Raw genomic sequence first — 19,975 nt, forward strand, 5'->3', positions numbered from 1 at the left:
CCACCGACGCCAGTCTCCAAGGTTGGGGAGCGGTCTTTCTCCACCTCACAGCCCAGGGCCGCTGGACTGCTCGAGAGGCGTGCCTCTCGATCAACCTCTTGGAAATCAGAGCCATCTTCCTAGCCCTCATCCGCTGGGAGTCCCTCCTTTCGGGAAAGCCGGTCCGCATTCAGTCGGACAACGCCACGGCCGTGGCATACATAAATCACCAAGGGGGGACTCGCAGCAGTCAAGTCATGGCGGAAGTAGCAAAAATTTTCCGCTGGGCGGAGGGTCATGTTCCCTCTCTGTCAGCCGTCCACATCCCAGGGGTGGACAATTGGGAGGCCGACTTTCTAAGTCGCCAGGGCATCGTGGCGGGCGAGTGGTCTCTTCTCCCAGCAATCTTCAGCCAGATTTGCCAGCGGTGGGGCGTTCCAGACGTCGACTTGATGGCCTCCCGGGCAAACCACAAAGTTCCTCAGTACGTCGCCAGGTCTCGGGACCCGATGGCCGTCGGATGCGACGCTCTCGTGATCTCTTGGGCCCAGTTCCGGATGCCCTATCTGTTCCCGCCTCTCCCTCTGATTCCAAGGGTCGTAAAGAAGATCAAGTCGGAAGGGGTCCCCGTACTCTTGGTAGCTCCAGATTGGCCTCGCAGAGCCTGGTACGCAGAGCTGATAAACATGTTATCGGATGTTCCGTGGAGACTTCCGGATCTTCCGGACCTTCTTTCACAGGGGCCTCTCTCCCACCCGAATTCTCGGTCGCTGAATTTAACGGTATGGCTGTTGAGGCCGCGGTCCTGAAGAACGCGGGTTTTTCTCATAGCGTCATCCAGACTATGATAAGAGCGAGGAAACCGGCCTCATCGCGTGTCTACCACAGATGTTGGAAGGCCTTTTTCCGGTGGTGTCAGGATAACAATCTGTTTCCTATGACCTTTTCCCTTCCTTCCCTTCTCAGCTTTCTTCAAACGGGCCTAGATTCGGGTCTTTCCCTTAGCACCTTGAAGGGTCAGATCTCCGCTCTATCAATTCAAAGAGACCTGGCTTCTCTGCCTCAGGTGAGGACCTTCATCCAGGGGGTCGCTCATATAGCTCCCCCTTACCGGTCTCCTGTTGAGCCTTGGGATCTCAACCTCGTCTTAGATGCCCTGCAGCGGCCGCCCTTTGAGCCGCTTCAGAATATTTCCTTCTCGCTTCTATCCTGGAAGGTAGCCTTTTTGATCGCCATCACCTCCATTAGAAGGGTTTCAGAGCTGGCGGCTTTATCCTGCCGTTCTCCCTTTCTGGTTCTGCATCAAGACAAGGCGGTTCTTCGTCCGGTTCCTTCCTTCTTACTGAAAGTTGTCTCATCTTTTCATATCAACGAGGACATTGTCCTCCCGTCCTTTTGCCCTTCCCCGGTTCATCCATTGGAGAAATCCCTTCACAAGCTGGATGTGGTCAGGGCTATCCGGATTTACATCGCCAGAACTGCCTCTTTTCGTCAGGCCGATCCTCTGTTCGTCGTCTCGGATGGGCGTCGAAAGGGTCTTCCTGCCTCCAAGTCCACGATTGCTCGTTGGATCCGTTCGGCGGTTTTGGAGGCATACCGCGTCCAAGACAAACAGCCTCCTTCGGGGGTGAAGGCTCACTCTACCCGGGCAGTGGGAGCTTCCTGGGCAGTTCGTCACCAAGCTTCGGCCTCGCAGGTTTGCAAGGCCGCTACGTGGTCTTCCATGCACACCTTTGTCAAATTCTACGGGGTGCATACTCAGGCTTCCGCGGACGCGAGCCTGGGTAGGAGGATACTGCAGGCGGCGGTTTCTCACCGGCCAACCTGACTCCTCTTTTTCTGCAGAATACCCGCCCTAGGGACTGCTTTTGGACGTCCCATGGTTACCTGTGTCCCCCAATGAAGCGAGAAAGAAAGAGGGATTTTTGGTTCTTACCGTAAAATCTCTTTCTTGGAGCCTTCATTGGGGGACACAGCACCCTCCCTTGAAGTTGTACCGTGTTGGCTAACGTGCCGTTGTTGTGGGTTGGTACATAGGTTGAGTTTTATATTACCTGTTCCTACTACTGCTTTTGCACCAACTGAGTTGCCTGGTGCCTGTCGGAGGGTGTATACTGCCGGGGAGGAGTTACTTCTTCTTTATTTGCATAGTGTCAGCCTCCTAGTGACAACAGCATACACCCATGGTTACCTGTGTCCCCCAATGAAGGCTCCAAGAAAGAGATTTTACGGTAAGAACCAAAAATCCCTCTATGATGATTGTATTCTAAATAATCAGCACAAGTTCCTCCAGCTTAAAAAAACCCATGATGACATGAATTATTTTTCATAGACACTAGAAAAAGTTTCCCTAGTTTTATGAAATTTTCAGAAATGTATGGATAATTTTAAAGCATCAATTATTAGATAGAAAATTCATTTTTTACTTCTAGATTAGATTCTTTTACTGGGGTGCATATCCTAAGAGGTTTTTATTTGTTGTCTTCTGGTGCAGAAATTACAGCTGAAACAGAGAGCAGTGATATCCATCCAGACTGGAAACCATCATTCCTTAGTAATGAAGAGTTCACCCAATTGATGCTGGAGGTAAGAGATTTCTCAAGGCTATAGGTGCAATTCCAAGCTACAGCTAAGAGTTTCAATACTTTAGCAATGAACAAGGAGTAGGTTTATAAATCTGATATTGGTGCCCAACTTTTTGTATTTTTTTATACTGATGATTATAATATTTTTACAGCCAAGCCACTGGCTGGAAAAATTATAACATATACGGTAATTAAAGTTTGCATAATTTTTCCCATTTCTATATATCAAACTGGGCAAATGCAGAGACTGTCAACCGATCTAGCTTCTTCATTAGACAGGTGCCTGATGAAGGACCTAGACTGGCTCCGAAACGCATAGCGACAATTAAAGTTATTTTCAATTACCTCAGTGGTATATCACCTCATTATCCGTGGCAGCTCGAAACACACCACTGTCTCTCTCCCTTCCTTGGATTTCTATCTGGATCTCATTGGAGTTCAGTGGGTGGAGCAGCAGCCATTCGGATTGACTTCACTTTTCCTCAGCGTTGTGCCTGCTCCAGCATAACAGGCTCAGGTGAGAACCTTCAACACTGAGATTCAGGTTTTTATTAGTATGATCTGCGCAAAGTGCGCTTTTCTCTTTCTTACTATTTAACCTATAAGATAAGCTACACTAAAAGAAAAATCAAAATTCCATAACTATTGCCTGGTACAAATCAACTTATGTGCCCCACTGTAGTTCTAGCCCCCCAAATGAAGCTTCCATTAGCAAGTAGATCACATTATTCCTTAAAAGCTCATATCCACCTAATAAGTGAGACCCTTATATAGACGCACAAGTTGACCTCCAAGTCCAGGTGCTAGTCTAAGGTTCTCCGCACCACATCACCACACACTTTGCCCATAGAGGAGCAGTGACAATATCCACCAGCAACATAGTGTCAGGACTGATTTTTCCAGGCACAATGTTAGCCATCAAATTAGGGGACTACCAAAGCTATACAGGTGCTTCTCACAAAATTAGAATATCATCAAAAAGATAATTTATTTCAGTTCTTCAATACAAAAAGTGAAACTCATATTATATAGAGTCATTACAAACAGAGTGATCTATTTCAAGTGTATATTTCTGTTAATGTTGATGATTATGGCTTACAAACAATGAAAATTCAAAAGTCATTATCTCAGCAAATTAGAATAACTAACAAAAAAAACCTGCAAAGGCTTCCTAACCATTTAAAAAGGTCTCTTAGTCTGTTTCAGTAGGCTCCACAATCATGGGGGAAGATTTCTAACTTGACAGATGTCCAGAAGGCTGTCAGTCATTGACACACTGCACAAAGAGGGTAAGCCACAAAAGGTCTTTGCTAAAGAATCTGGCTGTTCACAGAGTGCTGTATCCAAGCATATTAATGGAAAGTTGAGTGGAAGGAAAAAGTCTGGTAGAAAAAGATGCACAGGCAACTGGGATAACTGCAGCCTTGAATGGATTGTTAAGAAAAGGCCATTCACAAATTTGTTGGAGATTCACAAGGAGTGGACTGCTGCTGGAGTCATTGCTTCAAGAGCCACCACACACAGAGGTATCCAGGACATGGGCTACAAGTGTCGCATTCCTTATGTCAAGCCACTCATGACCAATAGACAACGCCAGAAGCGTCATACCTGGGCTAAGGAGAAATAGAACTGGACTGTTGCTCATTGGTACAAGGTGGTAAAATGAAAGTATATTGTGCATTTCATTTGGAAATCAAGGTCCCAGAGTCTGGGGGAAGAGTAGAGAGGCACACAATCCAAGCTGCTTAAGGTCTAGTGTGAAGTTTCCACAATCAGCGATGGTTTGGGGAGACATGTCATCTGCTGGTGTAGGTCCACTATGTGTTTTATCAAGACCAAAGTCAGCACAGCCGTCTACGAGGAAATTTTAGAGCACTTCATGCTTCCCTCTGCCGACAAGCTTTTTGGGGATGGAAATTTGATTCTCCAGCAGGATTTGGCACCTGTCCACACTGCCTGAAGTATCAATACCTGGTTTAAAAACACAAGTATCACTGTGCTTGATTGGCCACCAAACTTGCTTGACCTTAACCCCATAGAGAATATATGGTGTATTGTCAAGAAGAAGATGAAAAACACCAGACTCAACAATGCAGATGAGCTGAAGGCTGCTATCAAAGCAATCTGGGCTTCCATAACACCTCTGCAGTGCCACATGCTGATCGTCTCCATGCCACGCCACATTGATGCAGTAATTGATGCAAAAGGAGCCCCGACCAGGTATCAAGTGCATTTACTGAACATACATTTCAGTAGGCCAAGATTTAGGATTTTAAAATTATTTTTCAAGCTGATGTTATAAAGTATTCTAATTTACTGAGATAATGACTTTTGGGTTTTCTTTGGCTGTAACTCATAACCATCAACATTAATAGAAATAAACACTTGAAATAGACCACTCTGTTTGTAATGACTCTATATAATATATGAGTTTCACTTTTTGTATTGAAGAACTAAAATAAATTAACTTTTTGATGATATTCCAATTCTGTGAGAAGCACCTGTATATTGAGGAAATCACCACTTTTTCCCAAATAATAAACATGCCATTTTTACATTAATCATAGCATTGGCTACATGCCCAGCAAAATATTATTACTATATTATATTATGGTTCTATTGAAATCGTTACTGATCCTCGATTTCAAGCGCCACTCCGATACCTTTTTGTGTCCCATTAAGAGTATGTGCGTTCTTAATCTCTGCCCACTCACAAAGGGACTGCTGTGCGGTCCGGTAACTACTTCCACCAATGTAACTAATCATCTGAAAAAAAGGGAGTGGACCCCTGACACCAATATAGTCAAATGACAATACTTTATTAATTGACAATACAATGCCATAAAAATAATATACAAAAAACAAGTCAGTGATACCATGTGATGCAAGATAGAGTAAAAACATCTGACAATTATCTATGCAGTAATAAAGATATGGAAGAATGTATATGCTGGGGGCCGCTCCTCTTTTTTCAGATGCTTAGTTACATTGTGACCCCTAATTATTGATGTAAGCTATGAAAACGTAGGACAAAGCTCTATAGACTTGCATTGTGAAAGTAACTTCCGATCCAAACATAAACCCCTGTGTGATCCAGTTAGTTTGATTTTAAAGAGGCCGGGACATGTTTACAAAGGGTAGGGGGCTCCAATATTTGCCAGAAGTGCTTCTTTAAACAAAATAGGACAGTACAGACACAAGACGTACTCTGCACTCTATTTAGTGAATTAACTTATTGTTATTCCCGGAGATTGTTCCCCTTTAAGCAGTATAATTAATTATTATTTACGACTTTCTCTCTTTTTTATCTTTTTATTTGTCTTTTAATAGCTTCAAGGTAATATACAGCAAACAAGTAAAACAAAAATATGTAAAATGCTTGACTTCCTCTCTTTGTTGCTAACAAGCTGTTGTTCTCTCGATTCTGTAGGCACTTGATGGCTTTATTATAGTGGTTACAACAGATGGGAGTATAATCTATGTCTCTGATAGTATCACACCACTACTTGGGCATTTGCCAGTAAGTTTCAATCTTTTTTCATTTTTACCAAAAATAGTACAAGAGTAACATATATTTGTAATAGCAATTGTTGTATCCGTTGTATCAGAAGAGACTGAATTTGTGAAAAATGCATGGTCATACGATAGGCCCATTCTTAAAAAGTAAAAATGTATGAATGACAAGAGATGAGATATAATGAATTAAATGGAGATATAGTCATGACAGCAGATAAAGTTGACTTGAAGTGTTGTATTTAACAAATGTGTAATACAGTGACTGATATATAGTTGGTCCCGAACGTAGGGTGTTCAATGTCAATGTGCAGACATATTGCTGATGACAATTACTGCGATATCACTAATTGCTTTCATTTAAAGATATTTTGTGAGAAAGTATTTGTTTTAAAAAGTTCTTTGCCTCCAGGCTCTGTAGTTTCTTTCTTTTTTCTTTTGGTTGAGTGCTGCTGCTTCTTCACAGGTTTTCCCTGTGACACAGTATATGGTCAGATTCACATGTCCATGTATTGTGGTCCATTGACCTTGGGTCATGATGAGCTACTTCATGAATCACTGGCCATAACACACGGATGTGTGGATGGGGCCTCATGGTCACTTACCTTTAAATTCACTAGAGGCTGCTGGAGAACAGTGTGAAGCAGAGCTATTAGGGAAAGGGAAAACTGTGTCCATTCTAGGTTTAAAATAATAATTACAATGGGAGTTGACTGGGTTGAGGGCTTACTGGTGTTACTTCTGAAGATTACAAGAGAGACCAATGTTTTACATCAATGAGCAGAGAAGACTGACAGAAAGTAATAGACATATAAGTCGATATGCAAGTCATGACTTTAGGATGCCGATATTCCCACATAGGTTTTGAAGCAGACAACGCATCAAGAAGACGCCTTCAGTGTTTTCACCAAACCGTCTTTTCTGCCATTTTTTTGTGGTGGTTGTCTTTTTGGACTTCATTTGCCGTCTGCGTTTTTTATGTCATATAAAGCAAAGTGGCAGCTTCCAAGCAAATGCTGCCAGAAGGATGGGTCAGTCACTTCCTTTAGCCACTTCACAGCTTTCGAAGATTGAGGCACTTAAAAGAAATGACAAAAGCCGGAGCATATGCATAGCAAGTCATTTTAACATTACAATACATTTATTCATCCATTTGTTAGCTCGTATTGAGGTGTCTTTCAGTTAGAATCCATCTGAAAAAGATGTTGTGTTCACATACCCTTAAAGGCAATGATCTGGCACCACAGCTGTTTGTCAGTTATGAAGTGTAAAAGGTAGAGTAGATTCTTTGCCAGCTTCCTATATATTGCCCGCAAGCTCCAGTGGAGAGGATGCTGTAATGGAACAAATAGTGAACCCCCTTGTGGATAGTGGACCATTACAAGTTCTGACACCAGTCCTCTGTAAATATCGTTTGTCCTACTGTTTTGCCATAATTTTGTGTTTCAAAATAGTTCTATTAAGCCCTACAATAATGTGACATCACATTTCACCTTCACACTGCAAAAAAAAAATGTTTGAGCATGTAATATCAGTCTACTTGAGTGGTATGGATTAATGGGAATCACAGAAATAAAAAGCCTGCCATGTTGTAGAATAAACAAAACCCAAAATAAAGGATAGGCTTCAGCACCTAGCCTACTAATTGAGAGTTTCAACAACATATTTTTTCTGTCTTGCATATACTGTAAGAAAAAAATCATCAAATTGACATGAAAACTCCAAAGTTGTGTAGGACACAAGAGCACTTGGTAATTGCTAGATACATTTATTATGACGGCATTCACTCAGTGTACAGACCACAATACTTGTTACATTTTCCTGGTGTGTAGAAGTTGTTTTTCATGACTTGTCTATTGTTATTGGTATCAATATTAAAGTTGGTACAAATTGATTTGCGTGACTCGGTCCACCGGCTACTTCATTGGATCAATCTGTACCAACTTTAATTATTACCCACAGCAGATAGCTGCTCAATCTGGCAAATAAATTCCTGGTACAGCTAGTATGTGTATGTAGTGACTGGCAAAAGTAAAATATTTTCACCCGCAATTGAATTTTTTTTGTAAAAACCGGTGCATACGCAATTTACTTCCTATTTTCCAGGTCATCCAGCTCTTTGAAGGTTAGGAGTCTCAGGACTAGGACAAGTGTGGGTTTTTCCACCAATGGTGGATTTTAATGGGTACAGTGCTGGAGACAGCGCACTGCCTGTAATCAGAAGTACAGGAAGTTCAGGGTGGGTTACAACTGCGTTTTGCAGGGTCAATTTGCTGTATTATATCCCTTTGACTGGTGTACACTTTTACTGCTAGATCGAAAAACTCAGTCTGCTGTACTATTCCATATAAAGGTATCCAGTTATAGTGCCTATGACCCAAAATCATAAATGGCATGTAAATATATTTGTTTGTTGTGTCTTTTTTTTACAAATGACATAAAATGACATAAAAAATACACAGCATGCAAAAATTTTCAGTTGGAACATATCGCACTCAAATATTTACTGTGAATACATTTTTCTTGAGAGTAAATAACTCAAAGATCGAAGCATTAAATCCCTCTCCTTGTTGATCCAAGTATTCTTTGGTAAAAAGGTGGCAAGCATATTGATCAGGCATCATGTAAACTTATTTTCTGTGCTTCCCCCAATAACAGTAGCTGATCATTGAGGTTTAGAGAAGATGAATCGACATCAACTGTTTCATCATCATGGCAGCTTTGTTCTAAGAATTGGTTTGTCCAATTTGCTGACAAATTTTGTTATTGAACAACTACAATGCTGTCAGTCAATCCAAAAGCTTAAAAAACCTGGAACTTGAATATTTAAGAATGTAAATGTGAGGTTTTGTCTTTCGTAAGATAATTTCTACGGTTGCATAATTATTGAGCAGCTATTGGCAGTAAGTTTGGGAGTTGATTTTTGAGTTCATCGTCAATCTGAAAAGGTCCAACTAGTTCATCTTTAATAAGTGGAGGCCTGTGCTCACTTGTCTAATAATTGTGCACAGTGTAATAAGCATACACTATGCTTATTGTCTGAATTTGGTTTTCTGTAATATCAGACAGGCCAGTTGCAGAATTGTCTATAGCCTATGGATCACATTTTGAAAGTGGACATTTCTAAAATTGAGAACTAAGATATGTGAAGTCTATTTGTTAAACTTTAGACCATCTACAATCAGAATAGCAGCAGGCAGATTTCCATGTCATCCTTGCACATTTTGGATTCTGGAGGTACTGACAGTGTACCTAGGAAATCAGCGGTGGAAGCTATGCAGTAATACACTGTACATTACTGCTTTTGCTCCAACTGCCAGGAAAGGAGAAAACCTCTCATACCAAAAGTTAACTTCTGTGATGTTGGCACTTTAAAACAGTGTATACCTCTTGTAAAGGTTTAAAAGTTATTGCCAGGCTTGGATCACCAAGAAAACTGTTGAGAGCCTGAAAAAGGGCCTGGGCCTGTCTCCTGTAAATACCTATAAGGACATACTTGTTGTTTGTAGACATAGGCACTAGTGTATGTGTTTCCTTATACTATTCTAATATTATATTTTGCTTTCTTTGATACAATCATTCATAAAATGACAGAAGTACATTCATTAGATTAAATGTTTACCCACCTAGTTATTTTTTCTCTACAGTCAGATATCTTGGATCAAAATCTGTTGAATTTTTTACCAGAGCAAGAGCATTCTGACATCTATAAAATTCTGTCTTCACATATGCTTGTAACAGATTCTGCATCTCTCAGCTATCTAAATGGTGAGTTTAATGTTCCTTCCTATGTTCTCATGCAAAAAATAATATACTTGGGGTAGGACCAGACATAGTGGTCAGTGCGTGGTGAGTATGCAGCCAAACTGTGGACATGTTGCACCCACCTCCTGCAGTCACAGTGACTGGCAAATGTATTAAAGGAAGAGAAGAGTAAACTGATTTCTTATTATTAATGGTTATACAAAAAGCTTAGTATGATTATAGAGTCTGTCCAGTGAAGATCAGTTATCACTAGTGATAAGCGAGCATACTCGGGTGTCCTCCGAGTATTTGGGTGTGCTCAGAGATTTTGTTTTTGTCGACACAGCTGCATGATTTGCAGCTGCTAGAAAGCCTAAATATATGAGGGGTTGCATGTTTGTTAGGGAATCCCCACATGTATTCAGGCTATCTAGCAGCCGCAAATCATGCAGCTGCATCGACAAAAACTAAATCTCCGTGCATGCCCAAATGCTCGGAGGACACAGGAAAACCCGAGCAATGAGTATACTCACTCATCACTAATTATATCCTATCTTCAGGATAGGAGTTGATAATTTATTGATCAATGAGCACCACACCAATCAGCAGAACATGGAACTTTCACCCCAGACCGTTGTTCCATTTATTTTCTATGGGGTTGTCGGAAAAAGCCAAGCAAAGCGCTCAGCAGCCTCATTGAAAATGAATGGAGCATTGCCACTTAATTCTAACTGGGATAGAAATATGCCATTCTGCCGATCAGAGCGGGTCCCAATTATTGGACCACATTGATCTATAAGGGTGCTTTCACATTGTGTTTTGGTACATGTTCAGTGGCCCCGTCGGGGCTTATGTCCGAACCCCCTCCCTCCCCGCAAGATGTGATTCAGACATTAGACTATAAGGGTACCGACAGAGTGAACGTGTTCTCTGACGTGCATCATTTTCAGGCTTATACAGTGAGGGAAATAAGTATTTGATCCCTTGCTGATTTTGTAAGTTTTCCCACTGACAAAGACATGAACAGTCTATAATTTTAAGGGTAGGTTAATTTTAACATTGATTGATAGAATATCAAAAATAAAATCCAGAAAATCACATTGTAGAAATTATATAAATTTATTTGCATTTTGCAGTGAGAAATAAGTATTTGATCCCTCTGGCAAACAAGACTTAACACTTGGTGGAAAAACCCTTGTTAGCAAGCACAGCAATCAGACGTTTTTTGTAGTTGATGATGAGGTTTGCGCACATGTCAGGAGTAGTTTTGGTCTACTCCTCTTTGCAGATTATCTCTAAATCATTAAGATTTTGAGGCTGTCACTTGGCAACTCAGAGCTTCAACTCCCTCCACAAGTTTTCTATGGGATTAAGGTCTGAAAACTGGGGGAGGGAAGGAGGTTGTCAATCAGGATTTTACAGTACATGGCTCCATCCATTCTCTCATTGATGCAGTGAAGTAGTCATTTGCCCTTAACAGAGAAACACCCCCAAAACATAGTGTTTCTACCTCCATGCTTGACAGTGGGGATGGTATTCTTTGGGTCACAGGCAGCATCTCTCCTCCCCCAAACACGGAGAGTTGAGTTAATGCCAAAGACCTCAATTTTTGCCTTATCTGACCACAGCACCTTCTCCCAAGCACTCTTAGAATCATCCAGGTGTTCATTGGCAAACTTCAGACGGGCCTGCACATGTGCCTTCTGAGGCAGGGAGACTTTTGGGGCACTGCAGTATTTTAAACCTTTACGGCGTAATGTGTTAGCAATGGTTTTCTTGGTGACTGTGGTCCCAGCTGCCTTGAGCTCATTAACAAGTTCCCCCCTTGTAGTTTTTAGGCTGATCTCTCACCTTCCTTGTGATCAAGGATATCCCATGAGGTGAGATTTTAGATTGGTGCGCCAGATTGATGTCGATTGACAGTCATTTTGTATTTCTTCCATTTTATTACTATTGCACCAATAGTTGTCTCCTTCTCACCCAGCACCTTACTTATAGTTTTGCAGCCCATTCCAGCTTTGTGCAGTTCTATGATCTGGTCCTTAACATTCTTATAAATTTCTTTGGTCTTGCCCATGTTGTAGAGGTTAGAGTCTGACTGATTAATTGAGTCTGTGGACAGGAATCTTTTATAAAGCTGACTATGTAAGACAGCTGCAGGTAACGAGTTGATTAGGAGCCACTAACTGGTCTATAGGAGCCAGAACTCTTAATGGTTGATAGGGGATCAAGTACTTATTTCTCCCTGCAAAATTCAAATAAATTTATATAATTTATACAATGTGATTTTCTGGATTTTATTTTTGATATTCTATCTCTCAATGTTAAAATTAACCTACCCTTAAAATTATAGAATGTTCATGTCTTTGTCAGTGGGCAAACTTACAAAATCAGCAAGGGACCAAATACAGTTCTTATTTCCCCCACTGTACACCTACTGGAGGTTGACACTCATACACAGTGTAATACGTTTAGGTGTCCGCCTCCAGTAGGCATATACACCCGAAAATGATGCACATCAGAGCACACATTCACTCTGTCGGTACCATTATAATCTGTGGCCTGTTAAGCACCGACTGGGCCACCAAGCGTGTAGCAAAACACAATGCGAAAGCACCCTAAGTTATCACTTCTCCTGTTGATAACTTATCATTAGTGGAAGACCCCTTTAACAATAAGTATTCAACTTTCACTTATTTCTCTATAATCTATTTTCTTGAATGGGAGATAAATTACGGTTATCTGCAGCAGCCACTAAACAATGAATGCTCTACGTCTGGCCGCTGAAGGAGCAGAAGTCAGCTGCTCAGTGGGGGTACCAGATGTTGGACCTGCCCCCACCGGATTGATCATCAATATGTGAGCCCTGCACAACACCTTTAAAATAAATTTTCTCTGATCTAGATCTGTTACAAGTAGATATACACTCACCGGCCACTTTATTAGGTACACCATGCTAGTAACGGGTTGGACCCCCTTTTGCCTTCAGAACTGCCTCAATTCTTCGTGGCATAGATTCAACAAGGTGCTGGAAGCATTCCTCAGAGATTTTGGTCCATATTGACATGATGGCATCACACAGTTGCCGCAGATTTGTCGGCTGCACATCCCAAAGATGCTCCATACAAGGCAGGATGGATCCATGCTTTCATGTTGTTTACGCCAAATTCTGACCCTACCATCCGAATGTCGCAGCAGAAATCGAGACTCATCAGACCAAGCAACGTTTTTCCAATCTTCTACTGTCCAATTTCGATGAGCTTGTACAAATTGTAGCCTCAGTTTCCTGTTCTTAGCTGAAAGGAGTGGTACCCGGTGTGGTCTTCTGCTGCTGTAGCCCATCTGCCTCAAAGTTCGATGCACTGTGCGTTCAGAGATGCTCTTAGGCCTACCTTGGTTGTAACGGGTGGCGATTTGAGTCACTGTTGCCTTTCTATCAGCTCGAACCAGTCTGCCCATTCTCCTCTGACCTCTGGCATCAACAAGGCATTTCCGCCCACAGAACTGCCGCTCACTGGATTTTTTTTCTTTTTCGGACCATTCTCTGTAAACCCTAGAGATGGTTGTGCGTGAAAATCCCAGTAGATCAGCAGTTTCTGAAATACTCAGACCAGCCCTTCTGGCACCAACAACCATGCCACGTTCAAAGGCACTCAAATCACCTTTCTTCCCCATACTGATGCTCGGTTTGAACTGCAGGAGATTGTCTTGACCATGTCTACATGCCTAAATGCACTGAGTTGCCGCCATGTGATTGGCTGATTAGAAATTAAGTGTTAACAAGAAGTTGGACAGGTGTACCTAATAAAGTGGCCAGTGAGTGTATATATATATATACAGTATATATATATATGTATATACACACTTCTTCTTCTTAACACAATTGGAGACACACGTAAAGATATGCATGCATATCTTGCAGTTGTGGCTACACTTTTATGAACCTGGGGTAAATATTCAGATATTTGTTTGAAACGGCCTAGACCATTTAGCCATTACATTAATATCCTAGGATTGTAAGCTGTGTTGCTACATAAATCCAGTAGTAATATTTTTTACAGCGCCTCATTAGCAGGTTTCAATAATTTAATAGCAATGTTTTGTTAAGTCTGCAAAGGGAATCTGTCAGCAGGATTTTACCCCCCAAAACTATTTTACTGTATTTGCACATGTAATGCTTTCAAAGACAAATCCAGCAATACCTTTATATGGCCGGTACATTCCTCTATTACTGATAAATCAGCATTTGGAGTCATATGTAAATGAGACTGAAGAGCTGTTGTTAGATCTGAAACCTCTGTCACTCCAGCTCTATCTCCTGCCCAGTGCCATCTCCTCCTGCTTCACTGACAACTCTGTTGCCTGTTGTCACAGAACATAGAGGCTGTCAGTCAAGCAGGAGAAATTGGTGCTGGGGGGTAATAGAGCTGGAGTGACAGAGGCTTCAAATCTAATAATAACCCTTCAGACTCATTTGCCTATCGATTGAAACACTGATTTTTCAGTAACAGATGTACGGACGGGCCATGTAAAGGTATTGCTGGACTTGTCTTTGAAAGAGCTATGTGCACATATAGACAGTTTGGCTTGTGAAATCCTGCTGACAGATTACCAAAAATGGTATTCCAACATGGCAGATTTTTTTGTAGCGTTTTTCAGGCAGGAATGTTTCTGTGTATTACAGTGGCAACACTGTGAATGAGATTTCAGAAAATCTAATTTAACCTCTGGGCAGAATATCCACAGCGTAAAGTGACCGGCTTTGTGGATTTGAACACAGCATACCAATTTATGCAGCGGATGTCGCAGTGTTTTTCACCTTTTTCAATACAAAGGGTGAAATGTGCAACAAATCTACAGTATTTCTGCAATGGAATCTGCTACATTTGTGCAAGTGTGAATTTTGACTTTGAAATTTACAGCAAGTGCTGCTTTTTGGTGCATCCACTTTAGTGACCGATCCACAGACCTAAACAGGCAATACGGGTAATTTTTTGTGTGTTGTCATGTCCTGCCAGCATATGTCTTAAACTTACATTTTAATTTGTACCTTCATTCAAGAAACTTCTCCTAAATCTTATGATAGAATTGTAGGTCCTAAGTATTGTACAGATGGGGATATCACTCTAAGGCTAGTTTCACATTTGCGTTTAAATCCGCAGCGTTTAAAACGCATCCGCAAGTGGTGGAAAAACGCATATAAACGCGTACAAACGCGGTGTTTTTTAGACGCATGCGGTTAAAAAAATGCCGCGTTTGTACGCGTTTATATGCGTTTTTTCCTGCGTTTGCGTTTTTGGTGCGCATGATGTGAAATTTCACAAAAGAAAAATCTAGACAACCAGACACCACCAATGGGACTACAGAGGGCGTGTATTATGGAATCTCTATATATAGACCCTTGAACAGCTGAAATGTTCAGATTTTGCTCCTGTATGCTGTGTCATAATGGATCTTCGCATGAAGAGCTTTTATTTCAACCTGGATTTAAGCATCAAGCTGTTTCTTGCCTGTGCATTTGCTTGGGAGCAAGACAGAAATCGCGAAAGATGGAGAAGGAGACAACGTAGGCGTTTTTGGAGACACCCCATTATCGAACTACGTGAGAGCCGTGGAGCCTATCACACGCTGTATGCCGAGCTTAATGCCGACCCGGAGAAATTCCATGAATATACAAGGATGTCGCAAGACTCGTTCCGGGATTTGCTTGCTCGTGTCCAAGGAGCCATACGGAGACAAGACACCCAGCTCCGTAGAGCGATTCCTCCGGAGGAACGTCTGTTGGTTACATTAAGGTACGTTCCAAATCAAAACCAATGACAGTCCAAATTTTGTGTTTTCTGACATGTATGTTTTTGGTATTTTCCTTTCTTTAGCGTAATCACACCATAAATAGAATAGATTATAATTTTTGGGGGGGTTTGTTTTTCTTACAGATTTCTGGCAACCGGAGAGAGTTTATCATCCCTCCACTTCCAATACCGGCTTGGAATATCCACCCTGAGAAATATAAAACCCGGCACTCAACTTCAATTTGGCTGCTGTAAGGTTTATTGTGTAGTATCAGCACTAAAACGTTTCGGTCCTGTGGACCTTCCTCAGTTACTACATCGTGAGAGTAATAAAGAAATAAACAAAATCATTTAACAGAAAGAGAAAAACAAAGCAAAAAAACATAGGTATTTACAACAGTATGTACAAAACATAAACATGGTCATGTGTCAGGAGGAACAAGTACATTATAACGCTTAGAGACCAGGGCATACCTAATTGTGAGGTGAGTGAAGAAGAAACTTCTTTGCCAATAGAGCCCTATTGGTGTAGCTACAAGGAAGAAGAAAGGGGTGGTATTATTGCATTGTGGGCTAGTATAGTTCAGTGGTCCTCATGAGGACACACTGCAGCAAAGGGAGAAAAAAAAAATTGCACTCAGGACTTTTCTTATCCCACTTCTGCGATGCATTAAACACTCTTTGGCCTGCTGTACTGTTATGATCCTTAGTGGCTGAGGATCACAGAACTGACGAGCTAAGTAACTGAACATAGAACGAGCTCTAGGGAGGTGGTAACTGGACTGACCGCAATCCTGATCCTAACCAAACACACTAAAGGTAGCCGGTGAACGTGCCTGAATTCCTAGACATCACGACGCAGCCTGAGAAACTAGCTACCCCTAGAGATAGAAAGTAAGACCTCACTTGCCTCAGAGAAATAACCCCAAAGATATAGAAAGCCCCCAACAAATAATAACGGTGAGGTAAGGGGAAAATACAAACGTAGAAATGAAAACAGATTCAGCAAATGAGGCCCGCTAGTACTAGATAGCAGAAGACAGATAGGAAACTGTGCGGTCAGTAGAAAACCCTATACAAAATATCCACGCTGAGAATTCAAGAACCCCCACACCAACTAACGGTGTGAGGGGAGAAACTCAGCCCTCTAGAGCTACCAGCAAGCGAGGAAATCACATATTAGCAAGCTGGACAAGGACAGATAATTAACCAAGAAACATATTGAACACTGATGATCAAAAAATGAACAAACAGAAACTTAGCTTCTCTTGGAGAAACTGATAACGAAGGTAGTCAGGAGAGATCAAAATAGCACTGAATACATCGACAGCAGGCAACAACTGAAAGTCCAGGTGAGCTAAATAGGAAACCAACTAGCAGATAACAAGACAGCTGATCCCAGCCACAGACCTGCAGAATGACAAAAAGAGCCACCAGAGGGAGCCCAAAGATAGCACTCACACAGTACCACTTGTGACCACAAGAGGGAGCCCAAAAACAGAGTTCACAACAGTACCCCCCCCTTGAGGAGGGGTCACCGAACCCTCATCAAAACCCCCAGGGCGATCAGGATGAGCAACATGGAAGGCATGAACCAAATCGGCCGCATGAACATCAGAGGCGACAACCCAGGAATTATCCTCCTGACCATAGCCCTTCCACTTAACCAAATACTGAAGCCTCCGTCTAGAAATACGAGAATCCAAGATCTTCTCCACCACGTACTCCAATTCGCCCTCAACCAGCACTGGAGCAGGGGGCTCAACAGAAGGAACCACAGGCACCACATACCTCCGCAACAAAGACCTATGGAACACATTATGAATGGCAAACGACGCTGGGAGGTCCAAACGAAATGACACAGGGTTATGGATTTCCAAAATCTTATAAGGACCGATGAAGCGAGGCTTGAACTTAGGAGAGGAGACCTTCATAGGAACATACCGAGAAGACAGCCATACCAAATCCCCAACACGACTCACACCGCGACGGCGGTTGGCAAAGCGCTGAGCCTTCTCCTGTGACAACTTCAAATTGTCCACCACATGGTTCCAAATCTGCTGCAACCTATCCACCACAGAATCCACCCCAGGACAGTCAGATGGCTCCACCTGACCCGAGGAAAAACGAGGATGAAAGCCAGAATTACAAAAAAAAGGCGAAACCAAAGTAGCAGAACTAGCCCGATTATTAAGGGCAAGCTCGGCCAATGGCAAAAAAGTAACCCAATCATCCTGATCAGCAGAAACAAAACATCTCAAATAAGTTTCCAAGGTCTGATTAGTTCGCTCGGTTTGGTCATTCGTCTGAGGATGGAAGGCAGACGAAAAAGACAAATCAATGCCCATCTTAGCACAAAAGATCCGCCAAAATCTGGACACAAATTGGGATCCTCTGTCAGACACAATATTTTCAGGGATGCCGTGCAAGCGAACCACATTCTGAAAAAATAGAGGAACCAAATCGGAGGAGGAAGGCAACTTAGGCAAGGGCACCAAATGGACCATCTTAGAAAAATGATCACACACCACCCAGATGACAGACATTCTCTGAGAGACTGGAAGATCCGAAATAAAATCCATGGAAATGTGCGTCCAAGGCCTCTTCGGGACAGGCAAAGGCAAAAGCAAACCGCTGGCACGAGAACAGCAAGGCTTAGCCCGAGCACAAATCCCACAGGACTGCACAAAGGAACGCACATCCCGCGACAAGGAAGGCCACCAGAAGGATCTAGCCACCAAATCTCTGGTACCAAAAATCCCAGGATGACCTGCCAACACCGAAGAATGAACCTCGGAAATAACTCTGCTGGTCCATCTATCCGGGACAAACAGTCTCTCCGGTGGACAACGGTCAGGTCTATCCGCCTGAAATTCCTGCAGCACCCGTCGCAAATCTGGGGAAATTGCAGACAAAATCACTCCCTCTCTGAGGATACCAGCCGGCTCTGAAATTTCCGGAGAGTCAGGTGTTATGACCCCAGTGGACAGGGTCTCAGAGGAACGTGTAAGTCTGCGAGATTCAAAAATACAGCTCATAGGGCTGTGGTAACTGGGTTGACCAAATAGCTACTCCTAACGCCAACACTAGAAGTAGCCGGGGATCATGCCTACGGTGATCGCTAGATGACTCGCGCCAGCCGGAGAATCTAACTACCCCTAGGAGAAGAAAACAAAGACCTCTCTTGCCTCCAGAGAAAGGGACCCCAAAGCAAGATACAAGCCCCCCACAAATAATAACGGTGAGGTAAGAGGAAATGACAAACACAGAAATGAACCAGGTTCAGCAAAGAGAGGCCAGCTTACTAATAGCAGAATATAGCAAGATAACTTATCTGGTCAACAAAAACCCTATTAAAAATCCACGCTGGAGATTCAAGAACCCCCGAACCGTCTAACGGTCCGGGGGGAGAACACCAGCCCCCTAGAGCTTCCAGCAAAGGTCAGGATACAGATTGGAACAAGCTGGACAAAAATACCAAACAAAACAAAAGCAAAAAGCAATGAAGCAGACTTAGCTTGAAATACAGGAACCAGGATCATAGGACAAGAGCACAACAGATTAGCTCTGATTTCAACGATGCCAGGCATTGAACTGAAGGTCCAGGGAGCTTATATAGCAACGCCCCTGAACTAACGGCCCAGGTGAGGATATAGGAAAAGACAGAAGCTCCAGAGTCAAATCACTAATGACCACTAGAGGGAGCAAAAAGCAAAATCACAACAGTACCCCCCCCTTAGTGAGGGGTCACCGAACCCTCACCACGACCACCAGGGCGATCAGGACGAGCGGCGTGAAAGGCACGAACTAAATCGGCCGCATGAACATCAGAGGCGACCACCCAGGAATTATCTTCCTGACCATAGCCCTTCCACTTGACCAGGTACTGAAGCCTCCGCCTGGAGAGACGAGAATCCAAGATCTTCTCCACCACGTACTCCAACTCGCCCTCAACCAACACCGGAGCAGGAGGCTCAGCAGAAGGAACCACAGGCACAACGTACTGCCGCAACAAGGACCTATGAAACACGTTGTGGATAGCAAACGACACAGGAAGATCCAGGCGAAAGGATACAGGATTAAGGATTTCCAATATCTTGTAAGGACCAATAAAACGAGGTTTAAATTTGGGAGAGGAAACCTTCATAGGAACAAAGCGGGAAGAAAGCCACACCAAATCCCCAACACGTAGTCGGGGACCCACACCGCGGCGGCGGTTGGCAAAGCGCTGAGCCCTCTCCTGTGACAACTTCAAGTTGTCCACCACAAGATTCCAGATCCGCTGCAACCTATCCACCACAGAATCCACCCCAGGGCAGTCAGAAGGTTCCACATGACCCGAAGAAAAACGAGGGTGGAAAC

The 19,975-nt window shown here is 42.8% G+C and overlaps 1 protein-coding gene across 5 annotated transcripts in view; it reads left to right on the forward strand.

Moving 5' to 3' along the window:
- NPAS2 (neuronal PAS domain protein 2) overlaps positions 1-19,975 on the forward strand; it is a 170,210-nt gene that overhangs the window by 73,750 nt on the left and 76,485 nt on the right. For all 5 annotated transcript variants that reach the window (XM_077296614.1, XM_077296617.1, XM_077296618.1 and 2 more), the window contains exons 4-6: positions 2,474-2,565; positions 5,995-6,084; positions 9,725-9,845. In XM_077296614.1, coding sequence (XP_077152729.1) covers positions 2,474-2,565; positions 5,995-6,084; positions 9,725-9,845 — 303 coding nt within the window. The remainder of the gene's footprint in view (positions 1-2,473; positions 2,566-5,994; positions 6,085-9,724; positions 9,846-19,975) is intronic.

Source organism: Ranitomeya variabilis, chromosome 3 (assembly GCF_051348905.1).
Source record: "Ranitomeya variabilis isolate aRanVar5 chromosome 3, aRanVar5.hap1, whole genome shotgun sequence".
Taxonomy (NCBI): Eukaryota; Metazoa; Chordata; class Amphibia; order Anura; family Dendrobatidae; genus Ranitomeya; species Ranitomeya variabilis.